Source organism: Mauremys mutica, chromosome 3 (genome assembly GCF_020497125.1).
Source record: "Mauremys mutica isolate MM-2020 ecotype Southern chromosome 3, ASM2049712v1, whole genome shotgun sequence".
In the NCBI taxonomy this organism is placed as follows: Eukaryota; Metazoa; Chordata; order Testudines; family Geoemydidae; genus Mauremys; species Mauremys mutica.
In genome coordinates, this window is record NC_059074.1 from 178,343,975 (window position 1) to 178,369,947 (window position 25,973).

The following is a 25,973-nucleotide window of genomic DNA, read 5'->3' on the forward strand; positions in this document are numbered from 1 at the left end:
GTCTCTCCTAATCAAGGTTACTGTGCACTTGTAGGACAGTGTGGGGAAGCTTGCACTGTCAGTACTTGTGTTGTATCTGTTCTGTTGTTAGTCTAACAACACTTACACTTAAATTTACTTAATAAATGAAATATGGGGACGGAAACCATTGCCATAAATATTTTAGCATTTTTGTTTAACCATAAAATCAGAATTTATGCATGGTTTACTCCATGCCTTAAAATATAAGCATGTAATCATAGCTCTATCTAGCTCTACTTAATTTTCCTCCATCTCATCATAACAAGACTACTGGGAGCAGTGATTCCTGTCAAATAACAAAGGAGTAACTCTCTAGGGAATTTGGAAAATATAAAGGGAGGCTTATTCATATCTATGTGGAAGGGACGGTATGCACACTTCATTTGACTGCCTCTGTGGGAGTCTCCTTTTCCAAAAGGATGACTAACATTCTTTGGCTGCTATTCAGTTAGAGATGTTTCCCTTCTCTCTCAACAGGTTCCAGAGAAATGTGTTGAGATAGCCATTCTAATGCAAAAAGCAAAAAACCCAAGCGCCAGCGGGATGATGCTTAGTTCAGAAGAGATTCAGTTAGGAATTCAACGACAGAAAGAAAAGAATGCTGAGGCCTTGCAGTAAGTTAGATTGGTCTATGTAGATTTCAGTAACTACAGAAGTTGTAGTGCATAATAGTTTTTAGTCGATAAACATATACAGTTCATGAGCGATGATGTAAATTTCATCTAAAATTGTACATTAAATGTAATATTCCAAGAGGATGTGCTATTTTGCTTCTGAGTTTTGAGGCTAATAATTATTTGTGACATCTGTGTGTAAGGTTTTCTCTAGCAAAAATGAAGCTGTTTAAAAGTAATCTCTTCTTCATAACCTTTTTTTTGATACGTTAGCCTAAAAGCGACACTGAACTCCAACCATTTTTCTTTCCATTATTGCATCTTTTTAATTTCTTATTGCAGCTGTCTTTCAGTAATCCCTAACTGTATTGGAAGGGACATCATTGACTTGTATGAGAACCTATATAGAATGGAATATTCCACATTCTCATCACCATAGTGCCTCAGCACTTTCCGGTAGTGTGTTCACAAAATGGCACTTCATCTCAATATTTTGTATCAGTTATAGTTACAAGTACTTATTAAGATAACAATACTTCAGACCAATGAAAACATTTTTTTTCAATTGCTTTACTTTGTGCATTTGACTGCTTTGTTTTCAGTCACTTTGTTTGTGCTGATGTACCCCTTCCGTGAGGTCTTCAAGAGGGTGCTCACCAATAACAGCAACAGTGAAGCTGAAACAGAAGAGCAGTGTGCCTGAGTATGAGACAACGCAGTAATAAGGGAATATTGCTTACTTCTGGGGGAATTCTGCGCCAAAAAATAAAAAAATTTGCACATAATATTTTTAAAATTCTGCATATCAAAATAATACAATATAATCAATCACATCGGTTTCAATTACTTTGGTAATTTATTTCAAAATACTTGTCAGCAAGTATGTCTGTAACAGTACAGACAACAAAAAAGATTCAGAAAATGTTTTTTTTGACAAATAGATGCCTTACTAGGCATATTAATGCAGAACTTTGAATAATTAATTTAAACTACAATACAGAACCGTATTTCCCACCCCTCTCAGAAGCAGTGCAAAGGCTTGGGGGAGTCAGGAGTAAAGGAGGAGTTGAAGGAGAGGGAAGGAGCCTGGGAGTGAACCTGGAGGGTTGTTGGGTGTGGGTGTGAGACGTATGGAACAGGTTTTTTGAGTGGGGCGGGGAGGGATTGTTAGGGAGCCTCCCTCGTGCAGACCCTGGCTGACCCCTAGCCTCTCCCATTCAGTCAGGCACATCTGCCCCTGTCCCCATGTGTTCGTGCACCCTGATGTGTCCTTGCACCCCCTTCCCCCTGTCCCCATGTGTCCCTCCAACCCCACTCAGACACCCAGTCCCCCCATTCCCATGTGGCCCTGCATCCCCATTCAGCCACCCCCCATATGTGTCTGCACCCCATCTCCATGTGTCCTGCACCCCCTCAGCCAGCCCCATCCCCATGTGTCCCTGCACCCTCTCCCATGTGTCCCTGTGCCCCTACTCAGCCACCCCCTCCCTCCTTGTGGCCCTGCACCCCCTCAGCCAGCCCCCTCTCTCCTTCCCACATGTGGCCCTGCAGCCCCTCCCCGTCCCCCTATGGCTCTGTGCCTCCACTCCCATTCAGCCCCTGCCGCAGTCTGTCCTCCCCCATTAGCAGTTATGAACCCCAGTCTGTGACCCCCCAGCTGCCCCATGTGCCCCATTATGTCTGTCCCCCCCCATATCTCCTTTCTCCTGAGCTGGCCCTACCGGTAGAGCACTGCCAGGAAGGCAGCCTCCTCTCTTCCTTATCTGGGAGCATCTGCTCTGTTCTAGCACCACAGCATCCCCTGGTGGGCAAAAGGCATAACTGCAGCAACTTTCAGGCAGAAGTTATTTTCTGTGGGGGGAAAAAAAATTATGCGCACCACATGAATTATGTGCACGCGCAGTGGCTTAGAATTTCCCCGGGAATATTGCTGCAATAGAAGAGAAGGAATGGATCAGATTTAAAGCAATGATGTTGACATCTGGTTTGGAAATTCATATAGAGTGGAGGCTTGGGGGCAGTGTGGTGTGGAGGGGTTGGAATAATAGAAACAATTTCCCAGTCCCTCCATGTCAGACAACCTTAATGCCGGAGTGTTCCCTGTCTCCACGGCAACTGGGAGCAGACCAGATCTTTGCTCAGGACCTGGGCTAAGGGTCTCTCCTCAGGAAGATGCCTCCAAGAATCACACACTGCAGGCTCCAGGACTCCCTTTGTAGCAGAGATTTCACAGGATTTGTAAAAAAAAAAAAAAAAAAAAAAAAAAAATAAATGCTCTGTTTCTTCATTGGTTTTGAGGTTTTTATCCTCAAAACTGTTAAATCTAGTCCCAACATATATATATATATATATATATATTTTTGCTTTCTGAGGAGGGTTTGAAGGACAACACCTATCATCCCTTCCCCCTTAGAAATGGGATACAGAACATCTCAGGAACCCAGCTCCCAGCTAGCATGTTGGCAAGGTCCACAGTGAGACAGTTGAGTAGGCCACATGGAATATCCCTTCACTGAGATGAGGCCAGAATCAGTGGCATGGAACTGGGGATAAGTTTTTTTTCAAACTCCTCTCCCCCTTGCTCCTCTCTCCCCTCAGCTCTCTCCTAGGAATGAGGGTTGCATTTCCCACAGCTTTCAGAGCAAGCGCGAAAGGTTCACTGGAGCCTCTCGAATCTTGGGATACGAGACATCATTTGTAATCCAAAGGAAGAAATTCCTGTTCCCAGCCAGCGTGCAAGTAAGGTTCATGCTGAGATGGTTGAGAAGGCTGCAAAGCATCCCTCTTCCCACAAGCTGTTTTACCTGCAAGGGCTCAGCTGCCATGAAAGTGGGCAGCTCCTCGAACATTTGATACCAATGAGTAGGGCCCTACCAAATTCACAGCCGTGAAAAATGCTTCACGGACCGTGAAATCTGGTCTCACCCCATGCTCACCTTTCTTCTGTGCTGCCTTCAGAGCTGGGTGGCCGGCAGCTGAGTGGCAGCTGCTGGCCAGGCACCCAGCTCTGAAGACAGTGCCCTGCCAGCATCAACGCAGAAGTAAGGGTGGCAATGCCATACCATGCCACCCTTCTGTACTGCTGCTGGCAGTGGCTCTTCCATCAGAGATGGGCTCCTGGCCAGCAGCTGCCACTCTCCAGCTGCCCAGCTAAGCTTCCCAGAGTGCATGAACGGAGATCTAACTGCACCGCTGAGCCCCAACCACCTTCATCTGGACCCCCCCTGCATATTCCCATTATCATTGCACCCAGAAACCCCCTAACAAGCCCCTGTGCATCCAGAGCACCTCCTGTACCCAGATTGCCCCTCACAAAATCCGCTCAACCCACATCTGGATCCCCCCACACTAAGCCTCTCTACACTTGGATCCTGCCTTGCTGACCTGCCTGCCCATACCTGGTGCAGTTGGCACAGAGGGGCAGGGCCCTGGGGTGTTTCTGGGGCAGGCTCGGTCCTTGCGCTGTGCTACGGTTGGGTTCAGCCTCACTGCTGAGCCATGTTCCAAGGCAGGAGCTGCAGAGTGATCTCCTACCTCTGTGCAGCCAGTGGCCTGTACTCCCCAATACCATGCTGGAGCTTCCACGTTTATTTGACAAATAAAACTTGCAGAATTTTAAAGTATTGTGCACAGAATTTTTTATTTTTTGGCGCAGAATACCCTTGTGTAGAAATTGAATCGCAATTTGTAATTGTTCTGTGTAATTGTTCTTGCCTTGTTTAGGAGGGTGTGATTAAGGTGGAATGGAAATTCCATATCAAGATTTGTAACTAAAAAGTAAAAGAACTTAATCTGCCTAAGATGAAGCCTGCTGCAACCTCCTAAGTAAAGGGTATCATCATACCAGCTGAGGGAGCATTTCAAACCCACAGATGAGAATAAGGTTATTACTCAGGCCAAACTTAGATATAGCAGGGTCAACACTGGGACTATTAGCTGCAGTCTCTGATTGTGCAGTTCTGTGTTCATCTGGGAGGCCATTGTGAGGGTAGATAACCCCCACCCCAAATAACAAAACAAAACAACCCATACATAAAATATACCTTAAACTAGATTTCTGTAGCAGCTTTTATGGGACTGATGCCTCTCCTGACTGTTGTTTGCTGCACATTCAGAACTTCCAAATATGTGTTGGGAAGACAGCTATAGCTCCACTCAAAGAGATTGGAATTGCAAGCTAATGCTATTATCCTTCTACATGTTTTGTTGATAAGCACTTTGGAGAGAATAGAGACAAAGCAGTCACTGAGGCTTTAGACAAGGGAATTGGTCCCTCCATTGTTCCAGTGAGAGAATCTTCAATCTACCTCATCTCAGCAAGTGTTCCCTTTGAAGCTGTTGCTCTTGCAGGTTCCTGCACATTAGGAGGAGGCTTTTGCTATAAAAGGCCACGATTTGTTGGAAAACAATCCAACTCCAAAAGCTGCTCTTGATTTTTGGGTTTCCTGAGTCTGGGAATATTTCCCCCTTGCCATTTAGAGGAAATCTGGGTGAGGGATGTTGCATTTCAGGGTGGGCCCTCATCTGGGAGTGAACCACTCAGAAAAAGGATGCTTGAGATAATATTTATCATTTTCCCAAAGTAAATTAAAATGAACCGGCACTGTCTCATGCTATGGACCATGAAGCTCACTCTTCCATTTCCAGCAGATGATTCTTCAGAAACATGGTATTTGTGTACAATTGCTAAGAAGCTAAACGTTCAGCACTACTTAGAGAAGTAGCCTTGTTCGTGTCCTGGACATAAGCCCCTACTCTGTTACTCAAAGTTCTGAACCAAGAAGGAAAGTCAGTGTTGGCCAGCTCACCAGGACACATGAAGAACCCAGGGAATGCCATCTAGATCAGTTAGCCTTTCAGTGCATTGCAGGCCAGTTTGGAAGTCTATTGATGGCCCTATTTGCATCCCAGACCAGTTGGAATATCAAGAGGTGCTATGTGAGAAAGAGACACCAAAATGTAGGTTGTGGTCCCCTTATCTCAGAAGTGGGCTAAATGGCCTCCTTTATGCTCTTCCCTCTGCCCCGATCGTAAAGATGATAAAGCAGATTGTGAAGGAGCAAGGCCACAGTAATTGTAACTGCCTTCTCATTAACTCCCAGATCTTGGTTCTCAGACCCAATTTAAACATAATGAGAACCTCCTCTCAAACCACCACCCCCCACACACACACACCCCCCCCCGGGGGCTGATACTGAATCAAAATCCAGTGCTGCCTAACCCATCACCTGGAAAGAAATCAGTCATTCTTTCTGAGAAAGTGGTAAACCTCCTCCTAGCATCTTGGAGGAGATTCACAGATTATGTCTGTATATCACTTGAGGTTTAGATGTTGATGTTACAAGAGACATGCATCAGAGGAAAGTCTGCTAAAGCTAAGGATATTCTGGTGTTTTTACAAGATAGCCTGACTAGTGGACACGTGGACAAGTCAGTGACTTCAGGCATATTGCACTGTAAAGAAACCCACGAGAATCTCTCCTCACCAGCACGTAACAGATGGCTGAGGACCACCATTCTTACCAGTCCTCAGTCAAAACACAGATTCCTTTCATGATCTTGGGCTGCATGCTACAAATCCTAATAAAACTGCCTTTCATCTTCATAGTTGGTAGGTCTCTTTCTCCTCTCCCTGAAAGTATTTTGACTACTCACCCCCTCCTGGTACGAAGAGGATTTTGGAGCTTGGTGTGCTCTCAATGAAGTCTCAGTTATATGCTATATCAAACATGGTAGTTCTGTGAACTAACCACACCTCCAATGTAACAGCAATCTTCCTTATATAATAGGAAGTGGTATTGTTATCCTGGATGAACCCAAACATCCTAAGGAAGTAAAATTAATAAGTTAGAGGTGAACAAAGCCTATATAAGAATAAAGGTTTATATAGTGGAGGCATTTGGAGCCAGAGGTACAAACTCCTCATTACCATGTACCACTCATTCTGTGGAAAAAGCAATGATTTTTTGGAAAGATCACACAAATTTTATGAGAAGATCTATAAAGCTACTACAGGACCTTCCAGCCACATTCTTTCAAACACTGTAGTCAACATCCTCATCCTTGCTGAGGCAGCATTTCGTGGAAGGATGTTACAGAACAGGGTTTCCCAGTAACTGTTATGTTCCTTTTCATTTTTGCATGGGTAAATTGAACCCTTCCCCCTAGGGATGACTTACTGTTTTCTACATCCCACTGGGAAGATTATCTGACATGGAGGGAACTGAGAGAGGGAAAAGTCAGCCTTACCTGTGAATTTTCATTCTAGGACATTCCACGTTATACAGTCTGACCCTTTCTTGGAGGGGATTGTATTATATCCAATTTTTGTCTGCCAAGGAGAGCCCTAGAATAGAAATCCACGGATAAGACAAAATGTTCTCCTGATTTGAGAGGATAGGGAGAAAGACTTGATTTCTTGGTATGGAAAAATTATCTGGGTTGGAGAGGGGAAGGCTGGAACAAAACTGGTTGGGCACAGAGGACTCTGAAGGGTGAGATAGGTGGCTTAAATTTTTCACTAAAATGTACTAGAAGATTATTAAGTAAAAAAAAAAGGAGTTGTTAAATGAAGGGACATAAGAGAAGAAAACAGTTGTAGAGCTCATTTCTCCCTGGTGCAAGGGAAAAGTGGCTAGTAGGAAGCTGATTACAACTCTTGATTGTGCATTGGTCCGGCATCTGGCACTAGCCCACTCCCATTATGTCCTCTACCTTCCCCGGCATGGCTTTAAGCCAGGGCTGGGGTCTGGCAAAGGATCCTCATCATCAAGCGTTTACACACCCGCAGAAAGTTCCCCTTCACATGGGGATTGTCGATAGGCCATTTACAGCCAGAATCTGGCCACTTTGCAAAATGGCCAGACAATACTGAAGAATCTAAAATAGAGCACCTTTTATTGGCATGGCAAAGCATAGTGTGTATCCAGGCAGATTATAAAGTACATAAAAAATGAGGCTCTGTACTCCTGATTCTTTTCTCTTATACCAGGTTTAGGCAGGAAAATCTGTTTACCCCAGTGGAGTTATTCCTGCTTTCTACTAGTCTGTGTGAAGGTGAATCAGAACTTGTGAGCTTGTCAGTAATGTCAAAAACTGAGACTTGCATATCATCAAAATATTCAACTTTATCTAATTAGATAGAGACCAACTGGTGCATTCTAAGGAAATGGTACCCTGATTTTCACACCTCCAAAACACAGTGTAGAAAATGCCACTCAGCTGGGCAAACTAGCTGCCTTTTAAGGCCTTATCTGGACAAAAATTTAAAGGTACAGACGCTCCCTGGGTTATGCAAACTCAACTTACGCAAATCTGCACTTATGGAAAAAGTTCCGTGAGCTTTTTTTTCTTTCTTTTTTTGGCGTAATTGTCGGGTATATGTTCCCAACTTACGCAAATTTTGACTTAGGCAAGGCGTTCTGGAATGGAACGCTTGCATAAGTCGGGGAGCGTCTGTACTATGTTGGATCACGTTAGTTAACTTACTCTAAAACTTCTAGTCAAGTCAAGGCAAGTTAAAACTTAAACTCAACCCTTTTAGTATATGCTAAAGTATAGCTTGCCATGTTTTGACTCGAGTTTTTGAGGGTTTTAATTAGACTTAGCTGACTAGCATGATCCAACATCACACCTTGAAATCCTAGTCTAGACAAAGACACAGTGTGGAGGAATCACCCTAATATTCCTCCCTTGACTCAACAGCAATTCTCTCCCCTCCATCCATTCTTCTCAAAAAATTAACATGACATATACACAGTATCCGTAGTGTTAATTTAATTACTAGACATTGTCTGTACTATTTATATCCGTTGTGAGAATGAAGAGAAAATATAATGCCTTATTTTGTTTATATAAAGATTCTTTTAAACACTTCTCTCCATGATGTCTAGTTGTTGACAGTATACTTCAAGTCTATGTTCTCATTTTACTTTTGTTTTTTCAGAAACTATGAAAATTTGGTCAACATGCTGTTAGATTGTGTGAATCAAAGAAATCTGTAAGTTTTTGCCTTTCTCTGAACTTTTTTTTTGTGCTAGTTTTTCTGAATTAAAAAAATGCACAGTAAAATAGATAGCTTAGATGACTGGAAATAACATATGCAGCCTTACCCGTACAGAACTGGTTAAAATGCAGATTAGATCAGTAGTGATCAAAAAGTTGTACTGTCTGACATCTCACTGTCTGACATGAAACATTTGGCCTTGGCCTACTTCTAATGGACAAGAATCAACATCAGTTGGCATGGATATAGGGACAGAGAAGGGCCATTTGTAGGGATGTTCAACTGTCTCTCCCAATTGAACAGGGAAGTGTCAGGTCAGGTCAACATGGGGAATCCTGCATTGCTGTCATCCATCCAATGCCTGAATTATAGGTGAATGTGGCCTTATAGTAATTAATAGTTGTTATTTTCAATATCTCTGTCCATTCCTAACAATTTCTGAGTTCAATTATTTGTCTAGCATAAAGATGACAATGAAGTTCAAGTACTTTTAAATTACTGTTAACCAGGTAATTTATTTTTAAAATACTACCAACTAAATAAAGAGATGTGAGGTCTAATTCTCAGTTGCATTAAGGTAATTTTACACCAGTCTGCAAGTGTAAAGAGCCTTTAAGTGGATGTAGTTTGCACCCACTTCAAGGCCCATTTTCTCTCCCCAAGTGATGTAGAGGGGCCTTCTTTTAATAAGACTGAAGCCCGTATAGTGTGGTGGTAGAATAGAACATTAGTTTTATGGTGGTTAGATAGACCTGCTTAACAGATGTTTTTTTGATTTTAAGTATATTTTTATAACCTTTTTTGGACAACAGTGTTACATGCAGCACTCCACTATTCATTGTATATGTTGTTTTTTAGCCCCTGGAAATTCGAACACATAGGCATTGGCTTTCTGTCTCTCCTCCTGAGGGATGATAAGGTTTTGCCTGTCCGTGCCATAAGATTCTTTGTGCAGTGTCTCAACCACGATGCAATAGTGGTTCGCAAGGTAAAGATGGCAAATTGATTACAATTTCTCTTGCTTTTCCAATCCCTGATCAAATGTTTGTTGTTTTTTGTTATTCAGAGGCTCCAGTTAGGGAGCAGGACCCTGTTTACACACACAAAAGTCCATCCCCCAAATTGCATATGATCTTGGGAGTCCTATGGCAATGGCAGGTGATCTGAGGGCTTTTAAATAAACAAAATTAATAGTACACATTTTTGCTCATCCTGCTTTTTGGTGAGACTTGGAAATACTTTGAGCATTGTGGAGGGTTGCGGGGAAGAGGACAATAGATGGCAGGCTTCGTGCTATGGCATGCCATGCGGAAGAGGTTTAATTCTGAGTCTCATGCAGTGTTCCCTCTAATTTTTTCCCCACACATGTGCAGAATGAATTTTGTTATGTGGACCAGTATGGAGATGATATGTGACACATCACCTCCATATTGGTCCACATAACAAAATTCATGTGGCAGGGATGGGGCCGAGGGGTTCGGAGTGTGGGAGGGGGCCCAGGGCTGGGGCAGAGGGTTGGGGCGTGGGGGAGTGAGGGCTACAGCTGGGGATGAGGGGTTGAGATGCAGGAGGAGTCTCTGGGCTGGGGCAAGGGGTTGGGGTGTGGAGCGGGGAGTGAGGGCTCCGGCTGGGGGTGTGAGCTCTGGGGTGGGGGTGCAGGCTGCCCCAGAGCTATGGTACGGAGAGAGGACTCCCCGCAGCTCTCTCTCCCCGCAATAGCACCTGGGCTTGGGGGGGGGGGGAGGGGAGGGGAGAGGCGCCTCTCCCCTCTGGGACAGCTCCAGGGCTGGGGCTGCGGGATAGGTGCATCTCCCCCGGCCTCGGCAGCTCTGGGGCTGGGGGAGAGTGTCCCTCCTCTCCTCTCGCCGCCATGGCAGCTCCGGGGTTGGACTGGGTTGGGGCTGGGAGAGGGGCGCCTCTCCCCATCGCGACAGGTCCGGGAGCTGAGGGAGAGGTATCTCTCCCCGCTGCAGCCCTGAGCGCCTGCGCGGCGCTTAATGGGCTGCTGTGCGGCTGTGCAGCTTAGAGGGAATTTAGGTCTTGTGTTCTCTGTGATGAGGGGGCTGAGATGGCTGTGGAGGAAGTAATTTCATCTGCTGGTGTGACTAAGTGCCACATGATGATGTTGACTGACTTTAAAGAGAGTGCTATTCACCATGCACTTGGGAGGATGAGGATTAGTGTGCAGAGGCGGTCAAAAGTGTGCAGAGGCGGTCAAAAAAGCAAACAGGATGTTAGGAATCATTAAAAAGGGGATAGAGAATAAGACTGAGAATATATTATTGCCCTTATATAAATCAATGGTACGCCCACATCTCAAATACTGCGTACAGATGTGGTCTCCTCATCTCAAAAAAGATATACTGGCACTAGAAAAGGTTCAGAAAAGGGCAACTAAAATGATTAGGGGTTTGGAGAGGGTCCCATATGAGGAAAGATTAAAGAGGCTAGGACTCTTCAGCTTGGAATAGAGGCGACTAAGGGGGGATATCACATGAGTGATGTGGAGAAAGTGGATAAGGAAGTTATTTACTTATTCCCATAATACAAGAACTAGGGGTCACCAAATGAAATTAATAGGCAGCAGGTTTAAAACAAATAAAAGGAAGTTCTTCTTCACCCAGCGCACAGTCAACTTGTGGAACTCCTTACCTGAGGAGGTTGTGAAGGCTAGGCCTATAACAGCATTTAAAAGAGAACTGGATAAATTCATGGTGGTTAAGTCCATAAATGGCTATTAGCCAGGATGGGTAAGGAATGGTGTCCCTAGCCTCTGTTTGTCAGAGGATGGAGATGGATGGCAGGAGAGAGATCACTTGATCATTGCGTGTTAGGTTCACTCCCTCTGGGGCACCTGGCATTGGCCACTGTCGGTAGACAGAATACTGGGTTAGATGGACCTTTAGTCTGACCCAGTACGGCCGTTCTTATGTTCTTATGACTATGATGTGAATGACTAGACAAATCCTTGCACTGAAAATGTGAAATGGATGAATTAATCCTCATTCTCCTTTTTAGATGGCTATCTCAGCTGTTGCTGGCATCCTCAAGCAGTTGAAGAGAACCCACAAAAAGGTGTCCATCTGCCCTTATGAAGTCAGTAAGTATTTAATAAGAGATTTCAGATCCTAAATACCTAAATTTATCCTGAAGCTTTCAGGAAATATATTTTCTCACCTACCTTACCAATAGAAAACACATGTTCTCTCTTATTATGGTATAAACAAAATGGGTAACCTAACTAAAACATTTTTCACTTGCCTTTAAAACAAAATGTATTCACATCTAACAAGTAGATGTGTACTTGTAGTTTATTCAGCTGGTTGTAGGGAGGGTCGTGTGTGTGTATGTGTACACATTTTATATATAGACACAGGGCCTGATCCTTCTCCCTTTGAAGACAGTGGGAGCCTTGCAATTAACTTGAATGAGAATAAGATCAGACTTGCGTATGCCATTAGGTGCCTCTGCTTTCTGTTCATTCCTTACTCCTTTTATCATCCAGATTATGATGAACACTGTGTATAAACAAATATTAAATAACATTCTTTTTATATTATTTCTGTATTTGTCCGTGGGACAGATTACTTTTCTTGGTTCCATGGGTCCTATGAACCCAACATTAAGTTATTTTAAACATTTTAAACCTGAGTTCAGGAAGTTCTTTCCCTTTTTGTGCATGCATTACAAATAGGAACAGGCAGAAAACTTCACCTGTACCTTAAACAAAACTTCACAGGCTCGAGTGTTGTTTAAGTCATTTTTACTACAGGATTTCAGTGTGCTGTTTTGACTTCTCTCAGTGGTGCTTCATAGTACACCACACATGAAGGAAAAATCAAATCTCTTCTTAATATTAGTAGGGGTTAGTTAAAGTTGTAAATCTTGTGATTTAATAGTATCTTTGTAACAAATTTTCTTTGTTTAAAAAATTGATGTGCTAACAACTTGATTCTCTACTTCAAACTACGTGCTTATCCCTTTCTGTATTGCACCACCTGTGACCAAAACCTTCCCAAAAACGAGATATAGAAAATGAACTGGAAGCTGGAAGATAAATGTAAGCAGAACTGCTGGAGGATGAGCAGCATTCAAAAAAGTATTTGAAAGAAAATATGTTTGTCTTTTGAACTAAACACCCAAACAAATTTTACAGATATTGGTCCTGTCTAGACTAGACTTCTTGGTTGTGTTGTGACTCTAGTTAACTGATATGATTGTAAGCACAAGTATGTGCTCCATGTCTGAGGTTGCTACTGTACATGTTTTTGAAGGATAATCGATTATTTTATTTTTTTTTATGTATAAGTTCTGGGCAATCTGCAAGGGTACTCAGTATGCACTACCAGCTGTTCAGTTTTATGGGCTCAGGATCATCCCGGATGTCCTGTTGTTTTTGTACCTCGGAGGTAGCAACCCTATCCAGGACAACACTTGTTCCTAGCCATGAAGTGTCTATATTTGCATTTACAGTTGTGTTAGCCAACTCCACTTCATTTCCAATCAGTTAGCTCTAGTTAGAACAGAACTAAAAACTCTAGTGTAGCAGGTCCTATTTGTACAAAGATATTGTTGTTAAACTTCTGTGGAAAATTTCATCTGGAGGAATTTCTACAAGTGACACACAGACTCTTGAAATGGCTCTCTCATGAAAAAGCTGACAGTAAATTATAACCGTGAGGGTATTTTAACAAGTATGGGCTTGTGAGCAAATCTGATATAACATTATTTCATCTTTAAAAATAGGTGGAGTCCCCAAGCCTTCCAGCATTCAGGCTGGTGACAGACCTGATAACCAGTGGCTGCATTTCGATAGTGAAAGTTTACCAAAGACTAAACAAGCTTGGGAGTCATGTTGTTTTGTGGAGAAAACACACTGGGGATACTATACCTGGCCTCAGTGAGTACTATTAAATTATGTGCATTGTGGGCAAAATTGTATAAGAAAAACAGAAAGTTTGACTAATACCGTTGAAGTTAAAGGGACACTGTTAGATTAAAAATAATATTTTTAATTTTCTTAACTATAATTAAAACTGAATTTTTTTTTGCACTTCTCCAGGCGTGTACAATGAAAATAGTCTCCATTTCCATGTTTATTGCAAATCAGTTTCCAGCCAATTGTGATATGAGCTTTTTGTGTGCTGCAAACATTGTGGGGAATATTTTTTGTTTAACTATTTCTGTTGGAATTGCATCTCTTAGTCTTGGATTTTGTAAAAGCTTGTTTTACAGTCAATCATCACAAAAATATTGGGGGTCTAAATTTGCCCCAGTAATGCCCTTTTTTAACATTAGGTTTGAGAAGTGTTTGATTGTCATCAAATTAAGCTCATGTCACATGGTATGAAAGTATAGAAGATTACTGAAAAGCGTGTGCATGGAATGGTTGAAATGTGAAAGGGTCAGTATGGATTCATGCTGGGAAGGACACAATTAGTGACATATTTGCTCTATGAATCCTCATGGAGAAGTTCAGAGAAAAGAGACAGCAACTGGGTATGATCTTTGTGGACTTGAAGCAGGCATACATTCATCTGATTAAAGTTTGTGACTGAGGTGTGCCAGAAAGATATGTCCACTTAAACCAGGATATGTATGAAGGAGTGATTACTGTAGTCAAAACTAAATTGGGCTACCGTAGAGAATTTCCAGTAAACAGTGGCCTACACTGAGCGTCAGCATTGAGCCCCTTTTTATTTGCAGTTGTTATGGATGTGATGAGAATATACAAAGTTGGAACCAGCTTGAAATATGATGTTTGCTGATGACTTGGTAATATGTGTGGAAGATTGTGAGACCTGGCAAGCCAGTTTTGAACAGTGACAGCATAGTTTTGAGCAGGCAGGGCTTAGCACCAATGTCAGTAAGACTGAGGGAGAAGGACTCACCATAGAGGAGAACGCAGTCAGAGAGATTAGAAGAGTGAAACAATTTAAATACCTAGGATTACTTGTTGTTGACGATAGTACCCTCGAGTGATGCCCAGCATTACACTAAAGCTGTATGGTGCAAATGGTGGGAGCTGACTCCAGTTCTCTGTGACAAAAAGATGCTGTTAAAGTGTATAAAACTGTATTTGACCCATCTTAATCTACAGAAGAGAGAGTTATCCAGTCACAAGAAAAGAAATCCGTATGCTCTTCACCATGAAAATGAAGATGTCAGGATGATCCAGTGGTTGGACACTTCATGATAGGGAACAGAACGAGGTTGTAAGAGGGCTTAATGTGGGTTGCTCCAACTGAAGACAAGTTTAGGAAGACTATTATACATTGGTATAGGCATATCCAACAGAGACCAGAGTGTTATGTCAGTAAGATGGCTCTCGCAGTGAGTGTGGATGGAAGATGCCCAAAGGGGAGACCAAAGACGCTGGATATCAGCAGATGTCAAAGAGATCAGTCTGCACAACAGCCTGGTGTACAATCATGTGTTTTGGAAGAAGGCTATAAGCGTCACCAACCCCAAATAGTGGTGGCAAGAAATAAGAAATTTGCTTTAGATTTTGGTGTTCGAGTCCACAAATTTAATTTGATATCAGTATATAAAATGTAGAGAATTAACGTAATTGTTTTTTGTTCTTTCATTTATTTGGGAAGTATGCTAATATATATTTCCTCTAATATTTAGAAATATGGTAGTTTATGCTTCAGCTGAGCAACAGCCAAAGCTTGGGAGGAGGAGAGAGGAGTTGTTAGAGGTAAGCATGCTAGGATTTTTTTTAAGCTCTTTTGAACGTCTGGATTGTTCTGTTTCAAGACTGGCACAGATTATTTGTGACTTTTAAGTCATCAGAGCACTGAACAATCATCAAGATAATATTTGAAATAAGTTGATGGCCACATTGAATGGCTAATTACTAGGGCTGTCAATTAATCATGGCTAACGCATGCAATTAACTCAAAACAAATTAATTTGTTAATCACACACCAGGGTGCCATGCTCAGGGGGGCGCTGCTGCCTGCCCTCTCCTCCTGCCGTCCTACTCCACTGCTGCTCCCACCTCCTCCTTCCTTCCCCCATGGAGCTGCCACTGGCCAAGCTGCTCCAGACAGGGAACCTGCCTGCTGCACAGAGCAGAGGGGTGGGTGGTATCTGGGTGTCCCTGTGTACCCGTTTGCTGCTGATCTGGGGCTGGGGAACACAGGGAGCCTGGCTGCTGCTGCTAGTCTTAGGGGTGGGCAGGCTGGGCCACTGCCCAGAGCACCGGGGCGCCTCTGGAGCAGGGTGCCTCTCCTCCCCCCACTTCTGTGCTCTGCTCTGCAGCTGCCACTGTTCTTATTCCCCACCCCACGGTGCTTGGCACCAGGAGCCGCCTGTCTGCTGTGCAGAGTGGGGAAGGGTGATGTTGGGGTGTCCCTATCTTCCTGCCCGTGTACCTGGTCTCTGCTAAGCTGGGGTGGGGTGACAGGGAGCCTCTGGGTCAGGAGTGGGAGCTGCTGGCAGCTGCTGCTGTCTGAACAAGGGTTCAGGCTGGGGAGTGCTCTGCTTAAAGAGACAGTGTGCGGAACACACTCACTTCCCCCAACACACACAAACTGTGTCTCACAGAATCCCTCAACACACACGCACTGTCTCTCTCACACACAGTTTGTCTTTCACCCACCTACACACTCCCCCAACACACGCATACTCTCTCTCTCTCTCTCTCTCTCTCTCTCTCTGTCTCACATGTTCACCCAACACACACACACACACAGTCTCTCATACACAAACATGCTTCCCCCATATTTACGTGATATTCTGTTATTAATAGTGAAATTAAAACTGCAATTAATCACGATTTATTTTAATCTCGCAATTAATTGTGATTAATATTTGTAATCGTTTGACAGCCTTACTAATTACCAATTTTGCTGATTATAGTTGGTAGTGTCGGCAAGGAGGTGAGTATGGACACTGAACTTTCTACCCTAAGGTGGCTCTTCCAGAACAGATTTGATGCATAATGGCAACATGGTGTGGGAAGGCCTGTTACTCCCGTTCTGTGGATAAACAGGATTTCTGCCTCAGACACTATCAGACCAGCCCTTTCACAATCATTACTTTTATCTGAAACTAAAGTTTCTTAGTCTATCATTATCATGCTAAATAAGCCTTACAATTTGTTTTTAATTCATGTAACCAAATATATATTTTTGCAGCTGTTGCGCCAAGTCTAATCTTCCTCTTCTGAGAAAGGTTAGTGAGTCCTAGAGCTGCCTTGCAGTACCATCATCTTGATTCTTCCAGTCTGCTAGTTCTGATAGTCGATCTCCTCCTGATGTCGAGCAAAGATCAGATAATCTAAAAGTCAATCAGTTGCCTTTGATGCCTCTGCCACATTGTAGTGTTTGATGTATTTGCTGGTGTGGGTGTGGACTGGTGGAGTTTCCTTGGAATGCAAAGACTTGATTGAATTACTGATGGTGTTGGTGCCTATTATTAAAAAAAGAAAAAAAAAAGTAGGTGCACCTAGAATTATGTAGTGGGTTCACAGCAGTATATGCATTATGAAACAAAGTATTTCTGAGATGTTTTAATCCTTTCCAGTCAGGCATAGTCTGGATTTGTAGAGACATATAAAATAGGAATATAGAATTTGACTTCCAGGTGTATGCAATATGTGGACACCCTTTTAAACATGTGAGTAATCCCACTGACTTAAAGGTAAGGGTATTCTCAAGTGCCTTACTGAATTGGAGCTTCTTTGAGGGGAAAGAATAAAAATGAGAAATTACTGAATGTGTGAAACCAAAATAAATTTTAAAAAATACTATGGAAAATTGCTATACAGGGGACCCAATTTTCAGATTAGTTGGGATACATTTTGCTTAAAAATGTGACCGTGTCAGTGCCTCAATAGTTTCTCTAATAAGTGATTCATGAAATGATGATAAAGATTTTGAAGTGATCAGGAGAGTGGTCATGAGTACAGAGCTGGTGCACCATAGTCAGTGCCATTGGAAATGGCCGCTTTGAAGGCATTATGTTAGTGGAAGGAAAGATGGCCCAACATCACTATAGGAGTAAAAGCCTCTTGGCACTAAGATGTTGACCTAATGCTTGTTTGGGGAAAATGGAGACCGCATGCATGATTTGGATTCCTGATTTGGCAAAAGTTTAAAAAAAAAAAAAAAAAGAATTAAGACTTGGAAAGATTTTTTCCTCCCAAATGAGACTCTTATCATTGTGATAGTTAAGCACCTTGAATTTAAACTAAGTCTTATCACTGTTTTCTTTTACAGGCAGAACAAATCATATATGATCACTTTTCCGATCCAAAATTTGTTGAGCAGTTAATAAAGTTTCTATCTCTAGAAGACAGAAAAGGAAAAGACAAATTTAATCCTCGCAGATTTTGCCTTTTCAAGGTAACTAGATTTTTATGGATAAGTTACTTCCCTTTTATAGATAATTATCAAATCAGTGTGAAAAGCATTGCATTCAGTGACCCAGGTAATCACTGATATTAAATGTTGAGAGAAGGTATGCCCTAAGCACCACTACGACCAACCTCATTATACTGTCTTCTGATTTCTCCAAATATATTTTTCTCCAATAGTGGTGATATAGAGAGGGCATATACACTTGGGGATAATTCTATTTTGAACATATGAGAAACATTACCTAACTATATACTTAAACTTTAAATTTGTTTCTCAATCTCCTATGTCTCTTATGGAGAAAATATTGTTAAGATCAATGGCTCCATGTCTAGTTGGCAGCGAGTATCAAGCGGAGTGCCCCAAGGGTCAGTCCTGGGGCCAGTAATGTTCAATATCTTCATTAATGATCTGGAGGATGGCGTGGACTGCACTCTCAGCAAGTTTGCAGATGACACTAAACTGGAAGGAGTGGTAGATATGCTGGAGGGTAGGGATAAGATACAGAGGGACCTAGACAAATTAGAGGACTGGGCCAAAAGAAACCTGATGAGGTTCAACGAGAACAAGTGCAGAGTCCTGCACTTAGGAAGAATCCCATGCACTGCTACAGACTAGCGACCAAATGGCTAGGCAGCAATTCTGCAGAAAAGAACCTAGGGGTTACAGTGGACAAGAAGCTGGATATGAGTCAACAGTGGGCCCTTGTTGCCAAGAAGGCTAACAGCATTTTGGGCTGTATAAGTAGGGGCATTGCCAGCAGATTGAGGGACGTGATCATTCCCCTCTCTTCAGCATTGGTGAGGCCTCATCTGGAGTACTGCGTCCAGTTTTGGGCCCCACACTACAAAAAGGATGCGGAAAAATTGGGAAGAGTCCAGCGGAAGGTAACAAAAATGATTAGGGGACTGGAGCACATGACTTATGAGGAGAGGCTGAGGGAACTGGGATTGTTTAGTTTACAGAAGAGAAGAATAAGGGGGGATTTGATAACGGCTTTCAACTACCTGAAGAGGGTTCCAAAAAGGATGGATCTAGACTGTTCTCAGTGGTAGCAGATGACAGAACAAGAAGTGTAATGGTCTCAAGTTGCAGTGGGGGAGGTTTAGGTTGGATATTAGGAAAAACTTTTTCACTAGGAGGATGGGTGAAGCACTGGAATAGGTTACCTAGGGAGGTGGTGGAATCTCCTTCCTTAGAGGTTTTTAAGGTCAGGCTTGACAAAGCCCTGGCTGGGATGATTTAGTTGGGGATTGGTCCTGCTTTGAACAGGGGGTTGGACTAGATGACCTCATGAGATCCCTTCCAACCCTGATGTTCTATGTTTCTATGACTAAATAACACTATGTTAATATATATAAATTTGGTTAAATAATTAAAAACTTGTACAACTCAAAATGATTCATCATGTATGTGTACTATCCATATTTGTATATTGTATCTGCTATAGCAGTAGATGGGTCCAAATTCCGAGGTGTTTGGGACAATAAATAGGAAAAGGAATATTCCATACAGAATTAACACTACTAGTTTTTCAGTGACAGTAGCAATACAAGCTGGTGCTCTTATTAGCCTGGGAATATTAATATAAATTGTATGCAATGTTAAAGGTTAAAAATATTTTAAGTGAAACATTTTTAAGTGTAATCTTGTTTAACAGGGCATATTCAGAAACTTTGATGATGCCTTCTTGCCAGTTCTGAAGCCTCACTTGGAACATCTGGTAGCAGACTCTCATGAAAGTACCCAACGATGTGTAGCTGAAATTATAGCTGGCCTGATAAGAGGCTCTAAACATTGGACATTTGAAAAGGTGTGTACGTAACATTTTTAAGTGATCTGCAAAAGTAAAGGAATCGGTTCCAGTTGTTTAATCAGCATGTGCTCATCAACTGAATGACCAGGTTGAATGTCTTTGAGCATATTACTTAAAAACTAACTTTCACGTGCTATCTTAAAAATGCATTTCTACTCTGAAAAGTGACTCTCTTCACATAGTATTGTGGAATCCCAAGTTAATTGGGTCTCAGTGATTTCCATATTTAAATGTGCTCAGTATGCAAGAAAAAAATATATTTTTTGTAACTTCCAGCCCTGTAAACTCAGTCCGAGGTCTGAAAGTCAATGTGTTCTTTCCATATAATGCTTCATCAGCAGTAATGAAGATTCTGCAGGCCAGATTAAGTACATCATTTATGCCTAAGCAACTACATAGTTTGCTGATTATACTCATTGACACTTGCACAAAACCATAGCCTGGAACTTTTCCATAAATATATACATTCATACATAGCTTTAGACATTGCCATTGATGTGCAAGGTAGAATAAAATCCAGGTCGCTCAATCTTAGCTGTGTTGGTTCAGTAATGCTAAAATAAGCACTGATTTATTTGTTAAAATGAACAGAAATAACTCTGGATACACAGAGCAAACATGAATTAGGAGGTACCAGTTTCACTTTTCAGAGTAAACAGCATTTTAAAATGTCAAAGAAAAATAATGTGCTGAATAGAGCTGGGTGATTTTTCAGTTCAGCCAGAAAGTGGAAAAATGCAGGGAAAATATTCAGTTTGGTTCTGAAAATAATTCAGAATTTGGAAAAGTCCATTTTGGGCCTGCAAACTTGATGGGTCAGGTGGTGTTCCTTTATAACCTATGGCCCAGTGGTTTGGGCACTGCCTGGGATGTGGGAGATCCAGGTTTGAATCCACTCTGGAGCAGGGATTTGAACTCAGATTCCACAAATGTCTCAGATGAGCATCCTAATAACCAAGCTATAGGTGTGTTGCTTTTATTCTCTATTGTTGAAGCTGTTACAGTTTGTAGATGCGGATTCAAATCTTTGTGCCTGATTCAGAGGAGGGAATTAAATCCACAACTCCTACCTCCTAGGTGAGTGCCTTAATCATCAGGCTATCGAGTTGCTCTCTCTCTTCCCAGTGAATATTTAAGTGTTTCTACAAAGTGGAACAACTTCAACGGGAGAGATTAAGAACAACAGTCCCATAGTCTGGTTGTTAGGATGCTCAGGTAAGGTGGGGGCATTGAGGGGGCAGATCTTTGTTCCAGTCGTGCTCCAGATTTAGGGGTTCAGACCTGGGTCTTCCACATCCCAGCCAAGTGCCCTGATCAGGGCCTGCGTTACCTAAATTGCACCCTTAGTGAGGCAGGGGAGTGGAGCTGGGTGAGGGATGGAGCTCGGCTGCAGGTGGAGTGGAGGTGCAGGTGGACTGGGGCTGGAAGCGAACCTGGGAGTGGAGCGGGGGATGGGGGTGGACCAGGGCTGGAGGCAGAGCTGGGAGTGGGGCGAGGACATGGAGTGGAGGTGCAGGCAGAGCCAGGGATGAGGGCAAAGCAGGAGTGCAGGCTGAACGGGGGATGAGGGCAGACCAAAGCTGGGGGAGGAGCTGGGCTGGAGGCAGGCCAGATTGGAGGTGCAGGTTGTGCACGGGTTGGGGGCAGAGCGAGGCTGGAGGTGGACCGTGGGCTGCGGCTGTGAGGATCAGAGTGGCAGGGAGCTGTTAATGTGACACTCTCTTAACAGCCACTCTACCATGGCACCCTGAGCAGTTGCCCACTCTAAGGTCAGTCCTGGCCCTAACCACTAGGCTAAAGGTGTCAAAGGACAGACTCTGTTTGCTGAAAAACTTTTCCCCAGCTGAAACTAATCAGTCAAATTCACAGTTATGGGTCATCTGACATTTCATTTTTGTGTGAATAGGCTATTTTTCCAAAAATTCACCCTGCTATAGTGCTGAATGTATTTTTAGGTTTCCTAGAATTTGAATCTTCACTTCTGCAAATTAACTTTAAACTTTTGTCTCACATCGACAAAAGGCATTGTTGGCTGCCTTTTGCCAACAAAACAGGGGAAGTGTACACACTACAAAGCTACTTTTGGTGGCAAAACAAAATCACCTCAACATAAAACCTTTTGCGGCAAAGTTAAAGCGACAAAGCGTCAGTGTAGACATTGCTGTTAGTTTTGTTGACAGAACTGGCTTTCCCCAGTATCCCACAATGCCTGCCGTGACTACTCTGCTCACTGTTTTGATCTCTGGCGTGCTGCAGGCATGCACCCTTCCCTTTTCAAAGCTCCAGGAAGTATCTAACAGCTCAGTGTGCTGCTCCACTTGGGGAACAAAGAGCAAATCATTGGAAAGCACCTGTTCTGCCCTTCACTAGGAACACAGAGGCAGGCCGACTGCTGCTGCAGGAAGCAAGGTGGGGTTGGGTTGGGGGAGGAGAGGACTGCTGTGCTGCGTTGATGTTCCCCAGGACATCTGAGGAGGCTGTGGGATAACTGAGGAACTCACAGAACCGCAGGCAGGCAGAGTGGGCTGCTTCGGGAAAGACTCTTGTGCCAAGCAGAGCGGGGGGCTGACATGGCGGGGTGTCCCCCTGCCTCAGGATAGGTTGGTCAGCCTGCTGTCTTCCTTGCCCCAGGCACACCACTCTCCTCTCCCTCACCCTACATACTTCAGTTGAAAAAGCAACTGACAGTCTACTAGGATGCCCCTGGAAGGGAACAATGGGATTGAGAAACCTGCATCCTGTGATGCTGAACCTGCCCCATGAGACAATGCAACTCTTCCCAAAACACCCTGTGGCCAGTTGCATAGTGGAATAGCTACCACAGTGCACTGCTCTCTGTGTCAAAGCAAGAGCAACTAGTGTGTATGCACTCTGCTGACACAAGGGGCTGGTGCGGACATGCAACAGCAGTTTTAATTTAAGTGGCATAACTTTTGCCAACAAAATTTTGTAATGTAAACAACACCTTAAATGAATTTTAACATAATTAGCTATACATTGCTTATTACTGCATTAAAAAAAATTAAGGGTACTGTGTTGCAAACATGGGAATAAAGTATCTGAGACTGGAGACTACAAAAGTGCCCTGTCATTTGTTGGGATTTTCCTTTGTGCTCTAAAACAATATGTAGAATACTGAGTCGTTATATCTTGAATCAACTGATCAATCTCTGGAAAGTGTACTAAACAAGTAGAACCTCTTGACGTCAGGGCCGGCTCCAGACCCCAGCGCGCAAGCATGCACGTGGGGCGGCATTTGCCGGCAGGGGCGGCAGGCTGGTCCAGTGGACCTGCCGCAGTCATGCCTGCGGGAGGTCCAGCCGAGCCGCGGGACGACCGGACCTGCCGCAGGCATGACTACGGAGGGGGCGCTCCTCCCGCGGCTCCAGTGGACCTCCCGCAGGCATGTCTGCGGACGGTTCGCTGGTCCCGCGGCTCAGCTGGACCTCTCGCAGGCATGACTGCGGAAGCTCCACTGGGAGCCGCCGGACCAACCAACCGTCCACAGCTGCGGAGGTCCAGCCGAGCCGCGCGACCAGCGGACCCTCCGCAGTCATGCCCGCGGGAGGTCCGCTGCTCCCGGGGCTCCGGGGCGTCTCCCGCGCCTGACTGCTTGGGGCGGCCAAATATGTAGAGCCGCCCCTGCTTGACGTACACCCAAACCCCAACACCATCTAGTAATAGAGAAAATGAGTCATTAACAGTCTTTGAAGTATTTAAGAAATTAAGAGATTGTTGGAAAGGTAATTCAAGTCTCTTAATTAAAAAATGTTGTACTCGACAAAATATACATTCTAGATTTTGCTCCTTACATAGGTCACTACATTTCAGAGTGCTTTGGGATGAAAGACACCATATAAATGTAAGATAATTTCATCCATAAGATAATGGAAGATTTGCCTTGAAGGCTGATCTCATGGCAAATCACATTCTTGGGACTACTTGCTACAGTTTATAGATGGCAGCTGGAAACATTAGGAATTATATCTCACAATTATAAATCAGGAGATCTGGGTTCTATTGGTGCCTCTTGCACTGAGTGATTTCCAGGGATTAGCTGTGTGACCTTGGGCAAGTGATTTGACTTCCTCAATTTCCTCATGGAAATAACACTTCCCTATCCTACATCAAAAGTATTGTGAGGCTTAATTCACTGAAGTTTGGTGAGCACTTTGCATTTCCACGTATATTCTGTTCAAAGATCTCAATGTATTGCTGCTGCTGTTATATTTCCCTTCTATGGCACCTCATACAAACTGCTTCCCAAAACACTTTGCAGATCTGAATTTGGGGGTTTGGCTGAGCTTGTGAGGCTTTACACTTACTTTGATGGCATATCTCTGTTTAGACCAGTGATACTTAGGCTGAGGTGCCTGAGCCACAAGTGGCTCTTTAATGTATCTCCTATGGTTCTTTGCAGCACATGATATTAAAACACTGTGTGATTTAATTATTAACCAATCTAAGTTGTTAACTAATTGGGATGCTTTTGCTATGTTATTAACCACTTGTAGTTGATGAAATAATAATAGTTGGTCAGTCATTTTGCTGTGAGAATTTATATATATATATATATATATATATAAAAATAAACTAAATAATTCCCCTGGCATACTGCTTAAATATGACTATATAGTACTATAGTAAATGAAACAGTGTATTCACACTACTGAGACTCTTTTGGGTAATGTTGATTGCCAATTTGGCTCCTGAACCACTGAGGTCTGAGTATCACTGGTTTAGACAACTTTTGAATGCCACATTCAATCAATTTTAAAATTTCAGAGAATATTCTATGTAGTGTAGTGGTAGCATGTTTGTCCCAGGATATCAGAGAGATAAGGTGAGTGAGGTAATATCTTTTATTGGACCAACTTCTGTTGATGAGAGCGACAAGCTTTTGATGTCTGGGCCTGAAAAAGAGCTTTTTTTTTGGCTTGAAAGCTTGTCTCACTCAACACAAGTTGGTCCAATAAAAGATATTACCTCACTCAGGGAATAGTCTGGGCATCAATGGGCAGAACTGTATTGATTTTGGTGAAAATTGGAAAACCAGAAGGTGGAAATGGGGGAAACACACAGAGCCTCTGTCATCTGGTTAGTAGACCCAGCAGCTTAAACCACCTGTGTAATTGTTACTCCTGGGGGAATTCTGCGCCAAAAAATTAAAAATTCTGCACACAAGGTTTTAAAATTCTACAATTTTATTTGTCAAAATAAAGCTGTATAATCATGCCAGTTTCATTTATTTTGGTAATTTATTTCAAAATACCTGTCAGCAAGTATGTTTGTAACAATACAGACACACACAGAAATTCCCCCAGAAATAGAGTTAAAGAAACCCCTACAATAACCCAGTTCCTGTTTCTCTGCCCCCTCCCCCACAGAGCCCAGCCAGGGGGCCAGATGCTCACCACCACCCCCCACAGAGCCCAGCCATGGGGCCCTCCTTGGCCCAGACACTCACATCCCCTACCCCCACAGAGGCTAGCTGCGGAGGGCCCCCAGCCCATCAACTCACACCTCCCCTCCCAAAGCCCAGCGGCATCTGCCCCAGCTCAGACACTCACCCTCTGCCCCCCAGAGGCCAGCTGCAGCCCCCTCCTCCCCAGCCCAGGCACTCACATCCGCTACACCCAGAGCCCAGCTGTGGGCCCCGTCCAGCCCAGACATTCTCATATACCCCCTACTCCCCAGAGCCCAGGGATCCAGAGAGAGAAACAGCCTGATGCTGGGTCTGGGCTTATACGGAGTTTCCTGCATGCCACTGCCTCCTTCCTTCAGGGCATGCTAAGTACTGCAGTTGCTGGGAATCCTCTGGATCTCTTTCTGGCCCCTCCCCCCCCCGGCCTTGTCTTCTATTTGTGGGTTTTGCTGCGCCAGGTCCAGCGGCCCCTAGTGGTGGCCAACATCTCTGCAGCCCATTTGGTGGGGGGTGAATTTTGTGTGCACAACATTAATTTCTGCAAAATTCTACGTTGCGCAGTGGTGCAGAATTCCCCCAGGAGTAAATAATTGTCTATAGATCAAAGAGCTGTTTGATGGCAGCCAGTAACACCTTTCAGTGTAACAAAAACCCCATCTCAGCTTTGCCCATCTTCCCAATACAGTTTTATAATGTAGACATCCTGAAAGAGAGAAGATGGAAG

The 25,973-nt window shown here is 43.5% G+C and overlaps 1 protein-coding gene across 1 annotated transcript in view; it reads left to right on the top strand.

The window, feature by feature from the left end:
• Positions 1-25,973, top strand: part of PSME4 (proteasome activator subunit 4) — a 230,265-nt gene that overhangs the window by 141,763 nt on the left and 62,529 nt on the right. Inside the window, exons 29-36 of the mRNA XM_045009566.1 lie at positions 499-635; positions 8,581-8,634; positions 9,499-9,628; positions 11,659-11,740; positions 13,387-13,540; positions 15,274-15,343; positions 17,871-17,996; positions 19,669-19,821. Coding sequence (XP_044865501.1) covers positions 499-635; positions 8,581-8,634; positions 9,499-9,628; positions 11,659-11,740; positions 13,387-13,540; positions 15,274-15,343; positions 17,871-17,996; positions 19,669-19,821 — 906 coding nt within the window. The remainder of the gene's footprint in view (positions 1-498; positions 636-8,580; positions 8,635-9,498; positions 9,629-11,658; positions 11,741-13,386; positions 13,541-15,273; positions 15,344-17,870; positions 17,997-19,668; positions 19,822-25,973) is intronic.